The 20,302-nt window shown below is 42.2% G+C and overlaps 1 protein-coding gene across 2 annotated transcripts; it reads left to right on the plus strand.

Annotated features, from left to right (window-relative positions):
* The first annotated feature begins 471 nt into the window (after window positions 1–471).
* Window positions 472–13,199, plus strand: KIFBP (kinesin family binding protein). Of its 2 annotated transcripts, XM_032994541.2 has the most exons (8): window positions 761–867; window positions 1,198–1,381; window positions 3,268–3,366; window positions 7,038–7,117; window positions 7,225–7,408; window positions 8,471–8,555; window positions 10,936–11,045; window positions 11,741–13,199. In XM_032994541.2, exons 2-8 carry the CDS (start codon window positions 1,364–1,366, stop codon window positions 12,617–12,619), a joined length of 1,455 nt encoding a protein of 484 aa, XP_032850432.1. In that variant the 5' UTR covers window positions 761–867; window positions 1,198–1,363; the 3' UTR covers window positions 12,620–13,199. The 2 variants fall into 2 exon arrangements, with proteins under 2 accessions (XP_032850433.2, XP_032850432.1); XM_032994542.2 differs by lacking the exon at window positions 1,198–1,381 and having other exon boundaries at window positions 472–867.
* The last annotated feature ends 7,103 nt before the right edge of the window (window positions 13,200–20,302 follow it).

The raw sequence follows: 20,302 nt of genomic DNA on the forward strand, positions 1-20,302 counted from the left end.
AGTGTTTCACTGGAAACTCAGCGCTGTGGAGGAACAACACTTTTCCAAACATGGACAGTTACCACACCTTGCCCGTTCAGCAACCCCTGCATTAAAAAAATCTGGTTCTAAGAGCTTTTTTCGGGAAAAATTTGTGATCCAAGCCCCTCAGCAGCCTTCCTCGAGAGCGTCCCACAGGCACACGGGCTCTGGTGGCCGCGGGGGTGCTCCTGCTTGCCTCTCGCCATCTGCTGATTTTTAATGCTTGGGACCGCTTTCCCTCAACCCCGCCACAGAGGCTGTGGGGGCAAAAAACGCTCCGGATTTGTAACGGCAGGAGAGGGGAGCGCCCGAGGAGCCTGCACCGCTCCCGCTGTGGCGGCAGGAGCGGGGCGGGGGGCTACGGGGCCGCTGCGGTCGCCATGACGGCGGGGCGGGAAGGAGGGGGGCGGGGCCTCCCGCAGCGCGGCGGTGATTGGCCGGCGGCGCGTCAGGCGGCGGCGCGCGTGACGCGGGGCGGCCGGCGGAGGGAAGATGGCGGCGGCGGCGGCAGGCGGCCGTTGGGCCGCGGTGTGTGAGAAGTTCCGCACCGCCCGGACGCTCTCGGCCGTGGAGTCGCGCAAGGACCCGGAGACCGAGCCCTACCGCTCCAAGTACAGCGCCCGAGCGCTGCTCCAGGAGGTCAAGCAGCTGCTGAGCGCCGCCGAGGAGGGCGGCGAGGCGCGGGTGCTGGCCGTGCGGCGGGCCGTGCTGGAGTACGAGCTGGGCGTCAACCACACCGACACCGAGGAGCTGTCGGCCGGCGAGGAGCACCTGCAGCGTTGCACGCAGCTCCTCCAGCCCCACCGCCTCTCCCCGGACTGCGTCTCCCTCTACATACAGGCCCAGGTGGGTGGAGGCTGGGGGGGCCGAGGAGGGGGGCAGTGGTGGGGTGCCCCGGCCTTGAGGGGACCTGGGAGGTGGTGGAAAAGGAGGGGGGTGCTGTGTCTGAACCCGGCTGCGTGGCCTCTGGGCTGCAAATAGGGTAAGGGAGATTCGTGGCACTTCAGTCTCCTGATGGGTATGGCTTCTTTAATAAACAGCAGCAGTCCTGGCGTTTCATTCTTGCTTGAAGAAGTAATTCGCAGGTGGTGACTGTGGAGGGATGCTCTTCTGTTTTAAGCTTGCTGCTGGTGCCTCTGGGCATGCAGAGCCTCTAACAGTGTGTTCTCTTAATAGAAGCTGGGTGTTGACAAAGCAGTGTACTCTTCAGGATAGACTGAGACAGAGCTTGTACGAACTGAGCAAGAACAAATTAGTAGAAGACCTCAGCATGTCCAGAACTTACTTGTGATTCCTTAACTGTCATTTGTTGTCACAGTAAAGTTGAGAGATGCTTTAATTTATGCAGTATCTTGAAAAGGTAAATTGTTCTCAAAAGTTGTCGCTCACCTGCTTGCTTTTCATCCTTGCCTGTTATCTCTTAATCTGTTATGTTTTCTTCCAGTTCAGTAAATAGTTCTGTGGGGCTAGAAGTACTAATATTCATCTCTTTATTCTGAAGAAAGTAATTCTGTTATCAAAATTAGTTCTTACCTATATGAAGATCCACAAAGAGCCTTTACTCAATTGCTCCATTGTCGCAAGTGGTGTATTGTTAGATATCTATCTCTAGACTTTAAGTGGAGCAGTTATTTAGATGTCTCTGTCAAAAAAGGCTGCTCTAATTAGAAAAGGCTTGGTAATACTTCCTTGTCAAGCATTGCAAAACTGTCAAGGAATTGTATGTTCATGTGGAAAGGCACTAGGTAAATAGTGACTTGTCTTACATTGGTTAAATTAACTGAGTTGTTTGGAATTCCTGAGGTTACATCTGCTCACTGTCCTTCAATGTGATGGTTTGGGAACACCAACACAAATGTATTGCTTATTACAAGATTGGAGATTGCTTCGGCAGCCAAAGTAAGATAACATCATACCAGTGTGTGTTCCTGGGGAGTTGTTGCTTATGTGGCTGAGGGCCCGGGATTCCACTGTAATTTTGATTTGGTGTTTTGGAAGGCAGTACTTCTCTCTTGGACAAATATTTGGGTGGGTTTTCCTGTTTTGGGGCCTTGAGGAAGCAGCAGGGTAAAGCTTCTGTGTTATGCATGTGAAGTGTCAAGGTCCAACAGGAACCAGGTCTGCTGTTGTCTGGCACTACCTTCAGTCATGCAGCTGAGAGCAGGGATGGTAAATGAGCATGCCTTCAGCTTTCTGACCCAAAGGCTGTAAAAGACTTGAGTATTTAATTAAAACCATTTCTGATATAGAAGAAGTAATTGTCAACAGTGGCTGTACTTCTCTGTGTTCAAGGATGTATAGAGTATGTTGTCATGACACTGACTTCTATTTTGAAAGAAGGAGCATTCCCTTTTCCTGCTGGGCCTGTTTCTGTAGCCCTATTTTTTAATTTCTGAGCTTCTGCATAAGGATGTGTATCATAGTTTCTGTCTAATTAAATTTGGTCCGTTCCACTGCTCAGTCGTGGGGAATGTATTTCTGTTCATAAACATGCTATGTGGTGCTTTCTTATAAAAATAATAAAATAAATGGAGTTGGAAGGGACACAAGGCTGGCATACTGCTACGCATTTCAACTCTTTTGAAGTTTGTTTCTTTTTTTTTTTCTTTCAGCCTTGTTGGATTTTGTAACAAAACTGCCTAGGAATTAAATTAGCACCTCAGATGTAGGTTGTTATTAATGCCTTCATCTTATTAATAAAATTAGAGGTACTGTTTGCATGTGGGAACCCACCTTTTACAGTAACGTTACTTTTAAATTTGAAGTCAGTAATCTGTAGCTTTTGCTTCTTAATGGTTCATCTCTTGTCATTGTTGAAGATATACAAGCATTCATTCCTAGCATATCTTTTTCCTGTTAAGTTTTTCTACAGAGTCCTGATGACAAATTTCTAGTTCATTGGCTCTTTTTATGATGTTTGTATATGATAGAAAATCTGCATTAATCAGATGCAAAACATACTGTGTGGAAAAAGCTTGTTATTTGAACACACCAGTCCTTATTTAGCAGAGTAAACACAGTAAGTTACAGTTTGTGAGGTGACTTTTATATGTATTTGCTGCTGTGTGAGAACCTTCTTTTTTGAGCAACTTGCAATAAAATGTGTGGGCACAATTTTTGCATTTTGAAATCCATTGTATTAGAACACATATATATAAGGATAAGGACTGGTAAATTGTTTGGAGAAAACATGTAACGTAAATGGAACATAATCGGAAAATAATTTGTTTCTCCTTTTACCTTTAGAACAATCTAGGTATCCTGTGGTCTGAAAGGGATGAAATTAAAACTGCGCAAACTTACTTGGAATCTGCAGAAGCCCTGTATAATCAATACATGAAAGAGGTACTGTGTTTATTAATATTGCAGCAGGTCTTGCTTTTGCATGCCACTTAGTTTTAGTAATCTTTGAAAAAAAAAAAAAAAAGAACATGATGGAATTGGAGTTTCTGTGTTTTATACTGGCTGATGTGACACTTGAAAAATGATATCATTTGTACTGCTAGCATAGGAAGAGGCAAGCTAGAGGTTCACTTGCTAATTTCAAAATGGACTTATTTAGGAAAATAATATTTTGCTCAAAAACAATGGTCCTTTTTGAGTTGATAGTCCAAAATTGAAGCCAGGTAGAATTTGGCTTCTAATTAAGACTATTCTTAATCTTGTCTTGGAAATGCTGTGAAATGTTAATCAATCACTTTCAATGCAGTGTTTGCGTGGTTTGCTCTGACTTAGCACAGTATTGCTTAGAGGCTAGTAGTTCCCTATTCAAGAGGACAATTTTATGAACAGCTAAACCTCTCATGCATATTAAACAACCTTCTGAGTTGTGGATTCTGCTGTGTTTTGACAAAGACTCCCTTGTGCTATTTAGAAGGTCTTTGCAAAGCTGTTCCTACACTGACTTGCCTCAGGGACAGTTGTCAGTGAGCTAAAAACATTTGTGACCTTAAAGGAACAGTATCTGTGTCTGAGGACAGCTATAAAGGTTGGACAGAACTTAGTTTCATGAAATTACAGCTCAGGTTTTACATGAAATTGGCTTATAACACAGATTATTCTCATGGAATTTTTAGAATGTCTTTTATTGGTTGGTTACTGCCATGTTCCCACCTTTGGAGCCATGCAGGTTTGCAGTGATAGGAGAGGTAATGGATCCAGAAGAAAAGCTGTTTGTGCTGAAAAGCTTGTCTATTTATTTTCCACTCTTTGGATCAGTTGGTCTAACTAGAGATACTACATCTCTCTACAGACACTCTCTCTAATTAATTCCTGATGTTTAGCTTGGGTATTTATACCCAGCCAAGTATGACATTATTGGCTTACACATTGACTCTCAAAGATTCTGGCACTTGATCTAGTGTTAATGAAATTGAGCTGGTACTACCATATATTTCAGTGGATTAAATAATGCTGCCAAATACTTCACATTTTCATTGTGGACTTTTCTGAAAGGGTTGATATTTTTTTTTTTTTTTTTTTTTTTTTTTTTAATAGTGGCTAGTGAATATTCCTCCTGGGACTTTGCTGCCTGACTAGGGTATACATAAATGACTGTCAATAAGCCCATATCAGTTCACTTGTCATGCTTTTTTTCCAAACTGTTTTTATTTGCCACTTATTTCAGGACATACAGCCAAAATATTTTTTTTTATTGTTATGTCTCTGTCTAAAGACTTTTTGTTTTAAAGAAACTACAGCAAAAGACTGTTTTTGTGGTGACTTCATTGAACTTCTGTCATGTTTCTTGGAAAATACTGAACTGTATTTGACAATCTGCAAATAATTAACAACCCCCCTTCCTCCCCCCCCCCCGAAAAACAAAACAAAAAACACCACAGGGCATGGGGGAGCTTGTATAACTGCTTTATGGTTTATAAAGAGGACTTGAGTTCCTTGCAGTGGTGTTTGATTTTTAGGATTTATACAACCATGTCAACATTCATTATTCATCAGTTATAAAAATGTGAATATACTTTTCCTAGCATTCCCCATTTTTAGGCTATCAGGAAGCCTTCTTGTCTGAGAATCTTCGGTAAACTGTTGATGATTGAGTCATTTTCATGAATTGGTGCATTTAGTTGTTTACTAATTGGATCTAGTTAACTTACAGATTGGGTGGGATTTTTTTTATTTTTTTCCCTCTAGAGCAACTAGAGAAAAACCAAGGCAATTGCAAGGATAAAATTATTTTGGTAGAGATAAAAGATTCTTTTACTTTCTGCTCCTGAATGCTTTGAGTTTACATATATTTTAGATTTCTTTTTTTCAAAAACATTATTAGCTACTGTAACAACATTTTGCTATTAGAAAAGCTATTTAATTGTTTCATGTTCTACCGTGAAAATCTGAGGGTGTTAAACTTTATGGCCAGGAGCTTGTGCTATTAAAACCCACTTGGAAAAGAGCATTGCAGAGCTTGTCCTAAGGATAATTAAAGGCATAAGGCTTAACATCAGAGCATGAATGCGTAGATACAGGAAGGAGGCAAGGGTCTTGCTTATGGTGTCATTTCAGTTGCTTTCTTTTCAGGAATAGCTCTAGACTTGCCAGAATATACTCCAAATCTTGTCAAAAGGTTTGGAAGCCTTTGTAAGGTTGTAAGCCTTGGTATCTAGCGAAAACAAGTTGAAGGGTTATAAATTCACATCTTAAACTAATGAGGTATAAACAGAAAACCCTAGAGATTAAAAGATCATATAAAAAAAATCTATGCCTCTCTGGTAAGTTAAACACACTTTTATTTATTTGTCACTATCAGTTTCAGACCCATCATTGAAGATGAATAAAACATTTCCATTAAAAGCAAATAAATAAATCCAGGGGTTTTTAATGAAAAGTAGTACAAACATGAGAATATGTTTTCTTCCCTATAAAGTGAATGCATTCGCTACCCTTGCTCCTGGTCCTGCCTGAGTCTGTATTAGGTTATGAAAAGGACTTCTCTAGACTGCTTTTTATTTGCTGTCTCATTTTCTCTTGGGTTTAAGAAATAAATGGTGTTAGGAAGGGGCTAGGGAAGTTACATACTAAACTGGGCTCTGCTAGCAGACGTTGAACATCCTTTAGGGTGCACTGTGTAACGGAAAAAAGCCACCTTTAGAAAGACACCTTCATTTGAAGTGGTTTAGACTTGGCATCTGAAGTTATTCACAATTACAAAGGAAATTAGATAAGCACGAACTAATAAAACTTTGCCATAAGGAATGTTAATCTGTTGGGCTTGCCAGTTACTCTGTCTCTAATGACAGTTGTTTTAAGGCAAAGTTGAACAGAGCAAGGCTGAAAGATAAATAGTTATCTGTATAAGGATTCTGATAGAACTCATGGTTTAAAAAAACAAAGAAAGCACTTCTAAATGAAGTAGTTCATATCATTAATAACTTGCATGTAGGTCATGCCTTATATCAAGGTTTATTAGCTTCATCTTCCAAAGGCATTGCCTGGTGTCTCTTTCATATATTTGAGTAGTCTTACCAGCTTGTGAATAAAGGGAGTAATTTCACAGTGGTAGGTCTTTACAGCAGGTCTGCTGAGCACTCTCTGCACATAATGTTCTTTGCAGTACTTCCTGCAGGATGTTTTCTTGTTACTGATTAGTGCAGCTGGGCAAATTAAAATTTCACACTTGAAGGCATGCCTAGCATTAAATTGATACTTTAAACACCATTATGTTATTGTACAAAATAAAGACACCCGATTACAGTCCTGTAGAACCCAGGTTGAGTGTTTCTGGTGCAGACAGCATGAGTTACTTTAAAATATGTAAGCAGAAGTCTCCTACAAGCCGAAAACCTTGTAATTCCATGTGAAGTTGTGGTTTTCATCCTCTAAATCTCCTGAGTTTTGTGGAATTGCTCCAGAGATGTGGCATTGAGATAGGTGTAGATGCATTATGTGAAGTTTTGTTGAATTTGGGATTGAAAAATGGTAAATCGTCGGCAGCCAGAAGAGGGAGCACTGTGTTATGAAGTCAGAGAAAGGCCGTTTACTGAATATACCATGAACCCTTGCAGGATGGAAATCCTCCCCTGGATCCCAGTGAACATTTCATGGCAGAAGAAGAAAAACTCACAGACCAAGAAAGATCTAAAAGGTGGGTGTGTAGCAGCATACCTTGATTATTATTACCTTAATTTATGAGGGTGTATTTAGGGAGGAAAAAAGAAAGAACAAATCTAAAGAGACTCTTGTCTTTTCCAGATTTGAGAAAGCCTATACACATACTCTATATTATCTGGCACAAGTCTATCAACACCTGGAGATGATTGAGAAGGCTGCTCAGTATTGCCATACTACTCTTAAACGACAGCTTGAGTACTGTGGCTACTACCCAGTAGAATGGGCACTCAATGCTGCTACTTTGTCCCAGTACTATCTCTCTAAGGTAACATAACTAATGTTTTTCTGTTGTAATTATATTGTAAATATACCTATCAAGTAAGACAATTGTTTAACTAGCTGTTTGAGACAGGGCTCCATGTTGAATTAAAAATGTGCTCCTGTAAAACCATGAGTTGTCTTCTGACATGAAACATCTGTTAGTTTTTTCCTGTGGTGTTGTGATGATAATGGGAAAAACGAGCAAGGGTGTAGATGTAAGAAAAACTCTATAGTTAATGAAGAATCAGCAGTGATGTGACGTGATGTTCATAAGTAAAACTTTAAGGTTACCATAACTTAATTTGAAATTGTTTCTTATATTGTTCCCTTACAACAGTTTCAAAACAAAACCATCTGAGGGCCAAGGTATTGCACATTGTATTTCCCATAAATTACTGTCCTTTGTACCTTGGCATGTGCTTAAGACTTGTTTGAGCCCATGTAAACATTAAAGCGAATATCTAAGGTGGTAGCTGTTTGTTTCCAGACATCTGTTAGGAAATGCATCAGCTTTATTTAGGAATTTCTGTATTCCAGACACTTCACATGCGCTTTTCTGATGCTTATTGTAATTTCCATGTCTCTTTGCATTAGTAGCACTAATCATTAAACTACGCACTGCCAAATATGAGTAAAGGAATCTAAATCTGACTCACGGTGTTGAGTCCATTGTTGTATGTCCATTTCATTCCGACTAACACCCTGTGATACAATCTTTAACCACAAGACATCACTTCCTTTACCACAAGGAAGTGATAATAGCGTAGATGAGAACAGTGAAAATGTTTACAATGTATGTATCTAATATTAAAAGCAAGGCTTACTGTTGTGGCTGTGGTAGAGAGAAAATGGTTATTTAGAAAATACTGTATTCAGTAGTAGATGTGGGAAAATTGGGTCGTCTTTTCCAGTGTCCAGGGCAATATGCCCCAGAGCCTCTCAGTTTTGCCATTTCCCTTGTGTTCATGTATCTTTACTATCTGAGGCCGAGGGGTTTAGCCAAGCTGAGAGCAGTGCTTGGGCTGCTTATACCCGTGACAAATGCTGCTGTTTCTGTTTCTCTCAGCAATGCTTTATGGAGTCCCGACACTGTTTAGCAGCAGCCAGTGTCATCTTTAGCCAAGCTGAACAGGTGCCCACTGCTGAAGACAGTAAGTGCATATAAAAATTTTGAATAAAATATTGTGAATTAAGCACCGATACCTGATGTTAAAAGTCAAGTCTAGCAATATGTACAGAACTTATCCCAGTGTTAAAATCTTTTTAATTAACAATAAAGTGGAACATTTCTGAAGAGCTGCTGCTATTACTACAGCTCAAGATTGGCTGTGAGCAAACCCTGTGAGAAAAATTCGACTGCTTGTAGCTGGTGTTTCAGAAAGCATACCAGAACAAAAGTGAAATTTAAAACAATATCCACTTCAGTAGTGGCAATGTCACTGTTCATCCATTTGTCCTTGTACGTGTGCTTAAAATGCAGTTTACTTTTGATTCTCAGTGATCAGGGGACAATGGTTCAATGAACTGAGATGTTTCCTGGGAATAGTTTTAAAGGAGGGAGACTGCAGCTCTTAAAAAAGCCAAATCCAGAAGGTACTTGCATTGTCTTTTGTTGCTGGATGCTGCAGCCTTAGTAGTGGCTATTTTTGGAGTTGTAGCTGCCCTCCTTGTTTTGGGTATTGATGCAGAGGAACAACTTTGTGGTTCAATGTGAAGATCAATAAAAGGAACTTGTAGAGAACTGACCACAGTTTTAAGGACCTGTGGTTACATGATAGTGTCAGTACTCAGTGTAAGTCCTCTGTTTTAGGCTTAACCTTTGCTTTTCCACAACCCAGCCTTTTATGTTCTGTGTCTTGGGCAACTGAAAGCTTCAAATCAATAGAGCTTCAACTTGTGGAGAGTGAACAAGTACTCGGGGTAGCCCCTGCGTGAGTTCATAACTCTGACTTTGAACAGTGACTATGCTGGTTAACCTTTAATGGTTTGAGATGTTTAGAACACAAGCTCTTTAATCAGCTGATGTTGCTATTGCAGGCTAAAATATAACCTGAGTAGACACAACTGAGTTTTATTTAATTGAAGTTCAGTGACAGTACGTTAATTTCATTGCTTTTAGTATTTCTCTTAGCCCAAAAATATAGAACTCTATGCAGTTGCCTTTCTTATTGTTAAGTACTTTGAGGATGATGTCCAAAAGCTTTTTAGTTTCAGGGAAACAGGGCTGTCAGTCATCAGGTTATGCTAATCTGTTAGGCTGTTTGAAAAAAGATTCAGTAGGTCTGAATTGGTGTTTATGGCCTTCCATAGCTACCTGGCTGCATAGCTGTCAGAGTTCATTAATGTGATTCTTAACTCGAAAATGAGGTTATGTTTTTGGTAGGTGTGTAGAACCATACAGTCAGTTCTGGTCTCAAATTCAGGTGCAAGACTGGAAGTGGTAGATAAGAACCCTATTTTTAATTGTACTTTATACATTTCTTGTGTGATTTTTGGTCAAGTTAACTAACCTTCTATCTTGGCTTCCTCCTCCACCAAAGAGGAGTAGTTATATTTGTGTTTCAATTAAGTAAATGCTTATCCTATTCGCTTCCTTTTCACGGTACAGAGAGCTGGGCTGTGGACTTGAAGATCATTATGCAGAAAGTTCTAACTTACAGAAAGACTAATACACAGTCACCGTTGTCCACTCTTGAGCATGTTCATTTTATCATGTTAGTTAGAATATAAACAAATGCAGAGATATTTAGTAAAGGTGAATTTTCTTAAATTAGCAACAGTTCTTATTTCCTTAATAAGAGCAACTCGATTGGTTCTGATGAAAGATAACGAATGCAGTGGATCTGAGTTTGAAGCTAGATTTTTATTTGGTGAACAAGAACACTAGCGTCCTCTCGTTGTTCAGCTAATTCACTGCCTTCTGCCAAGAGACTGGGAAATGAGTTCTCTTTGAAATCCATTTGGTTTCTGAAAATGTTATCTTGAGACATCACCAGTGCTGCCACTTATGACAGTGGGGAGACAAATACAGAAGTAGTAGAGCTAATAAATCTTATGTTAGTACCAGGTAGATTAACCAAATGCAGCTTCCCCTACTTTTGTTCCCTTTTTTGATAGCAAGTCTGGGGCCCGTTGCAATACAAATGCCCTCATCATCCTCAGAAACAATTACTGGACAGGCAGATGAATCTCAGTAAATGCAGTATCCCGATTTCTTTCTCTTGCTACAAAGAGACGTAAAAACCTTTTCCAGTAAAACACTTTCAAGAGCAAAGATCTTTTTAAACGTATGTTATGATCTGGTTTTTTTGTAGAATGCAGGCATGACGAATCCATGTTAATCTATATTGGTTTCTACAAGAGTGACAGTTTACAGGATTATAATCTAAACTAACATGGAGAATATGTTTCTGTCTGACAGTGAGGAAAAGTTAATTACAAGTAACATATTCTTTGCATGTAGCATTTGAGGTTCTTGCTGGAGTGCTCAAGTCCTCTTAAAGTTTTCATGTGTTTATGTCCATTCAATAGATGAAATAGAGCAAGACCAACAGGACCTTCGACAGAGAAAGGCTGAAATTGCAAGGTGCTGGATTAAGTATTGCCTGAATCTCCTGCAAAGCGCTCGGAAATTACTTGAGGTAACGGAAAATCTGTTCTGTAACTGTCATCGTTTAAAAACAAAGTCTGTTTTGACGTTTGTGACAGGAATCAATTCACAGTTGGTAGCAAGTGGTAAGCAGTTGCCCAGTGAATAATACAGTAGAGGCTTGCAATGTAGCAAGTGTCTGATAGTACGCTTAGACATCAGTGCAGCGCAGATAGATCAGCTCTGTAGAGGGATCAATACACTGCTGGTACCGCAACTTCACAAATTTCCATCCTCTCTGCTGCATTTTCTTGCAGCTTGATTTGGCAGGTTATTTAACTGCTAGTAAGAACATCGTGTTAATATGCAACAGTTTTGTGTGCTGGTGTTCTCATTCACTCAAGCGTTCATTTAATTCATTTAAGCATTCATCTCAATGTTTAGAACAGCATTTGCTGAAATGCCTTGCTGAAGCAGGGCCTTTGGGCTTTGCATTACTGTTTTGACTATATTGTCACAGGATGGGGGGGAGACTAAATTATCTTAGTCTTACGTTTTTACAGAATCGAGACTGTAATTTACATGATTTTTTTGTGAATATAAGTTCTAACATGCTAATGTATCTTCTCTTCTGTCTTGTTGCTAATTAGTTTGTATTTCAAAGGTAACTCATAAATAAAATGATTCAGTCTAAGTCTCTCTTTGTAAGCCACGTGCATTTTTAATTAGTATGCTGTGTCATTTCAGGATAACATAGGAGAGCTGGATCCAGACAGGCAGTTGGAACTTAAAGCCCAACGGAAAAAAGAAGAGGATGAAAAAGAGAAGGGCAGGAAAAAAGCTGTCCTTTTTGGGACGAGTGATATATGTGACTCTGTCTTAGCCATGGAAGAGAAAGTGAGCAGTGTATATCCTTTAGATTTTCAAGAAGCCAGAGAAATCTTCCTAGTTGGTCAGAACTACGTTCAGGAAGCAAAAGAGTTCTTTCAGGTTGATGGTTATGTTACTGACCATATTGAAATTGTTCAGGATCACAGCGCTTTGTTTAAGGTACTCGCTTTCTTTGAAGAAGACTATGAGAGGCGCTGCAAAATGCACAAGCGTAGAATAGACATGTTGGAGCCTATATGTGGAGACTTGAATCCTCAATACTATCTGTTGATTAGTAGGCAGCTTCAGTTTGAGCTAGCTGACACCTATTATGAGATGATGGATTTAAAGGTAGCTATTGGTAACAGGTTAGAGGAGCTCGACTCCCACACAATTAAAAAAATAAATTCTCTGGCTCAGTTAGCAATCAAATATTATGAACTCTTCTTAGATTCTTTGAGGAACCCAGATAAGGTGTTTCCTGAAGAGCTCGAGGAAGATGTTCTTCGCCCTGCAATGGTGGCTAAATTTCATATTGCACGACTATATGGTAAGCTTATTACTTCGGATAGCAAAAAGCAACTGGAAAATATGCAGACTTCATTGGAATATTACACATTTCTGGTAGACTATTGTGAAAAGTATCCAGATGCTGTCCGTGCTGTTGAAACTGAACTAGAACTCAGTAAGGAGATGGTGGGTCTCCTCCCAACAAGAATGGAGAGATTAAGAGCAAAACTGTGTCCGTTTATATAAATAATTGCCTTGAAGGAAATATGCGCTATTAAAACGGTATCTGTCAAAACCAGTGCTGTCGGACAGCTTCTGTCCTGCTTGGGAGAACTAAGGTGTCTACAGTTTGGCAGTCCACCTAGAGCGTCAGTAGTGTAACTTTTGTGAAAAACACAGAGCTCTTTCCGTTCAGTAGCTCACCCACACTAATGGTGTAAACTTTAAATGTATAGTGAATGTCCAGCTGATGCTTTGTATTGCTTGTCCTGTATGTAAATATAAACCTTTTCTCCCATATGTTTTTTTTCTTTCAGCATATGGTTCAGTTTCTAAATGTAGTGCTGTATAAAAACTGTTTCTTTTAAGAGAATCTGTTTCTCTAGGAAGATTTTTCTAAGAAACCTGAGGCACGTTCTTCCAACCAGAATACATTTTATCTCTTTTAACCTTTGTTCCCAGAAAACTTTATCCATATGAAGGGAACTTCGTTATTTTCAATATCTGTTTCGTAAATTGCTTGGTGTTTTCTTTTTTTCCCCTGTTAATCAAAACCTAGTTGTCAGAGGCTCAATAAATGGCTAGCTTGGCTAAATGCTTTTTCAGAGTTCTTGGAAGTCTGTTTCCTTGTGTGTAAGATAAGATATGCGTTACATCTTTGGCCAAAATAAATAGTTGTGAAACTGTTTCCACGTGAATATCTTAAGTAAAAACGTGAGCAATTGAAGTGCCAGAACCAAGAGCAAGAAAGCGGCAAACTTTCTAGCACGTGGTGGGAGGAGATACTCTGCTCTTCAAACACTGGAGAGAATTCACAGGTTGGAGGTGCTGTGCTCTAGTGCTCCCAACAGTTGCCAAACGCAGCTTAAAGGCCTGGGATGCCAGGGATGGCTTCTTACCTTGTGTTGTCAGGGAGCCCGGGTGCTGTCTTAGCAGGGGCCTCTCTGAAGCTGCTGCACATCCCAGCGCTGCCGAGGCGCTATTCAAAATCTGCCTGGGCGCCACCCCATCGCTGACTTCTCTACCAAAGCTGTCCTGATTGTCATTAAGGACCTGGTGATCTGGCAACGTTCCTGGTCTTACACAACCTGTTACCTTTGCTTTGTTCTAATTTAGCTACCTATTTATTTTTCATGGAAGACCAGGCTGCGTTTCTGACCCCAAATAGACACAGAGGTTGTCTTTGTATTTCTGGTATCTGTAGAAGGATTATGAGCCAGGACCTGTTTTAGATAAAATGTAGGCTGAGCACATGGTCCAACCAGATTACTGTCAGATGCCAGAGCATATGGGGAAAGTGAAGTGACAAGGTGATGGGGTGCGCAGTGGTGTGCCACTCTGTACCAGCAGTCTTGCCACTGTCAAGTTCATGGGAAGATGTTTACAGCAATAAAGAGGAGTGAAGGACAATAGTCAAAATAACTGGATTCTTCCGGAAAACATGAGAAAATGAGGGGGGGGGAAAAATCATGTTAGTTTGAAGGGTGTGAGGGGGGGAAGCACACACAAGCAAGAAAGCGTGCACATCTCAAGCGTGTGGTAAAAATCTCTAGCTTGCAGAATTCTCTGCAGAACACTTCTAACCACAAACAAATAGGCCAACACATGGGTCCTCGAAGCGAGAGGCAGCAAAACTCAAAACTAGATCAGCTACCTGCATGCAAATAGAATAAGGGAGAGAGCGTGTGCACATGCGTGTGTGTGCTGTTTCTGTTTTACCAAATAATTGTCTATTTAGCCTTTAGGAGTTTCTTTTCTGCTTTCAGACCTTTAATTCAGTTTTTCCCGTGGCCTGTAGTTTCTCAGTGAAACAGTTCTCGGTGGGTTGTATTGCGCATTATTTTCATCTGTGATTTCAATTAAAGGTAGCGTGTGCTTTCACCATGAACTCATAATTTGAAAGTTAATTTTTTTTTTAGCTTCATATTCATAGTAGAGGAAGGTGATATGTGTTTGAGGTTGGTTGTTTTTGATTCTCTATTTCAGTATTCCACCTGTGAGGGCCTTTGAGCAAATTTTTTAGAGCCAGGATTGGCTCACCAAACTTAGTTCATTTGTAATTTGGGGAAGGATAGATTGTGGGTTATCCCAGCATACAAACTCATTTTGCCTTTCCCTGTTATATCCTTCAGATACTGGTCTGGAGCAAGTATTAGAAGTTACCTGTAAGGTAGGCAAAGCTGAGTGAAGTGCAGGGCGATGTGTCCCTTTTAACCAGCAGTTGTGTGCGGAGGAACACCCTGGATTCACTGAAATCCCAGTGAGAGTCCAGCAGACAGGTAGGAGCGGGTCCGTTGTTACGAAGGCCCGGGAATAAGAGGGATGGGAGCTTTTTCAACACAGCTGTGTGGTCGGTGCCGTGGTTTGGAGACTGCTCTCCTCTGGAGACGTCCCAGAACGCTTCAGCTCTGCAGCGATTCTTAAAAACCGTGCAATACAATGTAAATACATTTCATATAAATGCATACAGAGTTACAGAAACCAGCGATGCCAACTCTTCATTTCCTATAGTAAAGGTTCAAGACTACCACCAGCGAAGTATGCTTTATTACTGGAAACTATATTGTGCCAGGTGCTCAGCACAACACACTATGTTGTGGTTTTTCTAAGACATGTTTTTTTAAGGATGAATAATTCCTGTTTGTTCAATAATTTGAGAGAATGAATTTAAGTAAGATTGTGTATTTAGTTAAAAAAAAAAGGGGAAGGAGCTGGTTGGATTAGGCAGCAAAGCTCCCTTCAGGAATGTTGAGTTTTAACTGTAAAGTATGTGTAAGGTCAGGCATTTATTTCAAAGATTAATTAAAGATTAGGTTCCTGTGAACTCCATTTAACCTGCTTTTCTATTCCTTTTTGTACAGCAAAAAAAAAATCTTACAACTGAAACCTCCTTTCTGTTGTTCCGCTAGTTTTTTTCTCCCTACCCAGCATAAAGCAGCGATGTTTACAACAAGCCCACATTTGTGCAGAATTCATATCAAGTGCGAGATCTGAACTTGGAGGCTGTAACCTCAGTGTACTTCTTCAAATAGTGGATAATACGAGAAGTAATTTGGTTTAATTAAAAACATAGTTTTGTTTTAATTGAAATGCTCTTAAGTCTCTTGCTAGCTAGAGACATAGTATGTATCATAAAATGAGTCAAGCAGGGAGGTTGTGCTGTGTTTAAATATTTCAGCAGAGAAAGAAACCAGTGCCTTGTTCTCTGTCTCTCCCTACCAGTTCATCCAAGGAGGGAGGCTCGCTCTGTTTTTTCCCTTGAGGGGACCAGACTGGAGGAGAGTGGCAGGAGGTGACAGCCCCTTGTCCTTTGCTGTTCTCCCCTCTTAAGCCAGCTGAAATACGAGGGGAAGCGGGCAGAAGCAAGCCCGCACTTCTCCTTCGCAGCAGGAAAGCGGGTCCCTCATGTTGCAAGGCGGGCAGCCAGCGGCGGTTGCTGCCTCGGCGTGGCAAAAGCAAAAGGTCCCCAGGCTGGTTCGCTCTGTTCGCCCACCCGAAAACTCCTCTGTTGGGAATTTTGGTCCTGCCGTGGCACAGGCTCCCGTGGTCCCGGCGAGGCGGATGGTTTCCTTTATCTGCAAAATGGAGAGGGTGTCAATGTATCGGTGCAGCGCTTGCGCTGGGTGTGATTGCTGCTGCACTTCCACGTCCGGAAATATTGCGGGAGCCTGATTAAGCTCGACATCAGACAATGAGAAACAAGACTGATCTTGTTAACGCAGGGCTTTACGCATCTCAGTTTTGTCTGGTGTTTTCCTTTTGCTTAGCACTGCGAGTGAAGATGACCTTTAATTTTGTGTTTCTTTAAAAAGACTGAGATAGTGGGTTGTTACCTAGATGTTTCCCATGGAACTTTTTGTTATAAAATGCCCAGAAATAGTGCTGTGAAGGAGGACTTGGCTAGCCTGGCAGCTCATGAGGCAAACCCTTCTGTAGTCTTGAAGTTACAGAACTAAAGACTGTTATGTTAAAATCAAGTGTGTAAAGGTGTAAAGTTGTGGTGAGAAGTATTTGTCAACTTTCTTTCCTCTTCAGTTGCAACATCTTTGGCTACTTTAGAGCTCGCTGCAAGTGACTAATGCAGATTTAAAATTTGGTTTGAAAACTGCTTTTACGTACTTCCCAGGAACTCTATCCAAAGTGCCTGCTAGTACTTTTTAACTGCAGTTTCACTGGTGGTTTCTAGCTCTTCCTTGTCATGGGTAGGCGTACAGTCAGCGGTTTCCTGACAAGGACTACTTGCCTGGCTGCCTTTTTTTTCCAAACCCATTGTACTAGTCTGTCTTTACAGCTGAAAATCTGGACAACGTGCCAGAGAGACTGTCAGGCAGAGGGGATACTAAACACAGCATGTTTTGCAAACATATTACTTGCCTTTCAGAACAGAAAATCTCTATGATATCGAGTGTTTGTTTAGAGAGAAGTGACTGATGACAATGTAGTCCCTTAATGCCAAATCCCTTAATTCAGGTGTTTTTAGCAATGTTTTAAATGTTTAGTGCTGGAGTTTTTGGCATTTGGTATGCACGAAATACTTAAAGTGTTCTTACATGCTTGTTGCTGTGAAAGAGGCTTACTACTTGGAGTCAGACAAGGATGCAAGGATTTCACTATTTAAGTTTTTTAATACAATTTTCTGATGAAACAAAGAGGAATTGGATGAGTGAGTGAGTGCAAAATCGCAATGGGCATGTGATGCATGTGATGGAGTGAGCTGGTGTTAGTCACTGAATACCGTAAGAGGAGTACAAGTGCTTGCGTCAGCTACTCTGAGATCTGTTGGGGAAATGTGTGGGGCCAAAAAAAAAAATAAAATTTACAGGAATTAACACGATGATTTCCCGTATGCTGTTTTGGAGGGGAGCAAAAGCAAGCGGTTCCCAGGTAGGGTCTTAAACCACTCTGTTGGCCATGAAATCCATCCTGCTCTCCTGGAGCCCATCTCTGGATAGCCAATAGGTTCAGCAAACTCCAGAGAAGCTTCACAGCAGCCCACGAGAGGATGTAATCAGGCAGGCCGGGAGCGTCCTTCTGCCAGAAATCCAGGCCTTTTTAAATAACAGAGGGAGGGAGTGACACCCTGGAAGTGATGTCTAGTATAGACAAGGAGACAGAAATGGTGATGCTGGATCCGATTGCCAGCATGGGGGCTGCAGGCTGCAGGCAAGGAAGGGACGAGAAAGCACCACATAATCTCCTGCCAGCAAAACTTACTCCGAACCCCAAATGTTTACTGATGGTTTGTGCGTGGACACTTTGGGCTGATGAGTGTCGCACACTGCGATCCATCCTGCCTGTCCACATCTGGAACTTTTGGCAAATAACTCTCAAATCCTTTTTAACTTCTCCATGTCCTTCGACTTAATGTTTTCTTACGGCACCGAGCTGCCGGTGTTACATGGAGCTTGTGGAAAGACATACTTCGTGCTCCACGCCGTAGAGGCACAAGGTATTGCAAGTGCAAGGGTCTTGTGAATCTTACCTCCCTGGTCAGCCTGGCCTGGTTTCCACGCTGCACTCTTTGCTGGAAAAGTTAGATGAGATGAATCTTGCCCCAGGCTTCTGCCTGACGGAGTGGAGTCCTCTTCTGCACTAGAGATTAAAAAAATAGAGCTATTAGAAAGCCTGTCTCTGAAGTACGAAAAGGCAAAATATGCTTTTTTTCCTGAATAATGCAAATTGTGTTTTCTAAAGGGATGCGCTCATCTTGAAATCCCCTGCACTGCCCGGGGCAGAGCAGCTTCAACCGCGCCGCAGGCTCTTTCTGAACCCGAGGGACAGCAGTTTGGAGCCTGCTGCTTCGCGCCGCAGCAGTGTCCGCCCTGAGAGCACGGAGCAGATCTTTCAAAAGGGCCTCTGCAGGCTGGGGTGTGCCAGTCCTGGCGGGGAGAGGCTCCCGTGGCAGGCCTGCTTTTCCTGCCTTTCCTCATTTTTCTCTTCTGCATGTCACATTTAGAAACAAAAGGGTATTTCTACTAAAACATTTCCACTAAAACAGACTTGCTTAAAACTAACTCGAAGATGCCCAGCTCCTTTGGTCAATAGGGAATATAAAAAACCTGTTCTCTTTTACTCTAAACATAATTTCATCTCTTTCCTTAACAACTCAGTGGAGATCACAAAACTACAGCTGTAGGTAAAGGGTTGGTTAGCTACTAACTCACTAGGGCCCGAACACCAGCTCTGCTCCACTTTACACATGGGATGGGAGAAGCAGATCTGGTTCATGGTGAGACCTCCACAGGAGTGACCATGCTTCCCATCCCTTTTCATCTTCCCCAAATTACTGATGTCCTTTCTCCCCGCACATGGGGTGAAGATTTTATGTGGCACTGGCAGTGCTTGTGCTTAGAAATAGGTCTGCACCCCCACAGCGAGTGGAGGCAACGTGAGCTGCTTGGGGTGGATCTATGGGGGAAGAGCCCAGGGTTGTTAAAAAAGGATCTAAAAAGCTGCTGAGCAACTCAGTCGCGTGAGGTTGTCCTGTGCTGGAGAAACCGTTTTATAGAAAAATAAGGGGCACTTCCCAGTGAGCAGCTGCGGGAAGGGGACTCCCTTCCCCCTTGCTCCGCTGCGCAGGTCGTGCTCCCAGCAAGGACTGGGCGCTTCCATTGTGGGGCTGGCGCTGCTCTGGGATGAGGTTTTAAGGAAGGAAGGATGGCTACTGAAATTGCCTCCCTAATCCGAACCCGGGGCTCGGCTGCTGTGTCGTGTCTTAACAAGTTGTTGCTTTTAAACTATAGTCCTGAATTCGCCAGCCAAAACCTACCGGTGTGCCGGGCTTCAGTGTGTGGAAGCAGAAACCATCTCACTCCCAGCACAAAGGAGAGCTGCTTTTTTCTTACTGAAGGACAGGCTCATTGCTCCGTTAATGTTTTTGGCAGAGGGGAGGTCGCTGATGGGGAAAGGCCGTTGGCAGCTTCCTGTCAGTCAGCGGCTGCATTCGATCTTGATGCAGCTGCGGCTTTCCAGCAAAGATCTCTCCCTGTGCACTTGTTGACCTTCATCATGGGAAGAAAAAAAAAAAAAAAAAAAAAAGGAGTTGCTCTTCTGTGCGATCTAGATGGCAACGAATGCCTGATTTCTACACGATGCATGTGAGTGTTAATAATTTCATTCAAGATCTGAATCTTATCTTCACGGGCCAGGTCCTGATACTGCCCGTAGAGGCAAGAGGTGGCGGCATGAGAGGCCGCGGGATGACACGTACTGCCCTGCTGCGTGTGCCACGATGCTCCGGGTACGCGGGCGAACACAGGGGCCAGGCACTGAGCTCAGATGTGACCCAGGTTAAGAATTCATCTTTGCTCAGGGGCTGGATTTAGAAATCCTCCTGGGTCGACCCAAACCTCCCTCCCTGCATTGCCAGCTCTTTGGTATTTTGAGGCAGGACATATTTTTGCTTTCAGTCCCTAGGGGTTGGTTGGTTGAACATGAGCTGGTGGCAGAAAGCATCCTTAAATCTGGCTGGGCTGCCTGCCTGGAGGGGAGCTCGCTGCTCAGGGGAGTCAGGGTGATTTTTGAGGTGTTTAGCAGGGCAGCTCATGGATACTTTCTGAGATGGATCAATGTACTCGGGGCCCATTGGATGTCCAGGTCTGATGGATCTCGTCCCACCTCCGCAGCAAGTGTTGGGGAAGAAACCTGCCCTGCCTTCCCAAAAGATAAAACCAGAGAAAAAAATGCTCCCTGTGTTCAACCCAGCTGCTG

This window comes from Tyto alba, unplaced genomic scaffold (genome assembly GCF_018691265.1).
Source record: "Tyto alba isolate M040663 unplaced genomic scaffold, T.alba_DEE_v4.0 Super-Scaffold_1, whole genome shotgun sequence".
Classification (NCBI taxonomy): Eukaryota; Metazoa; Chordata; class Aves; order Strigiformes; family Tytonidae; genus Tyto; species Tyto alba.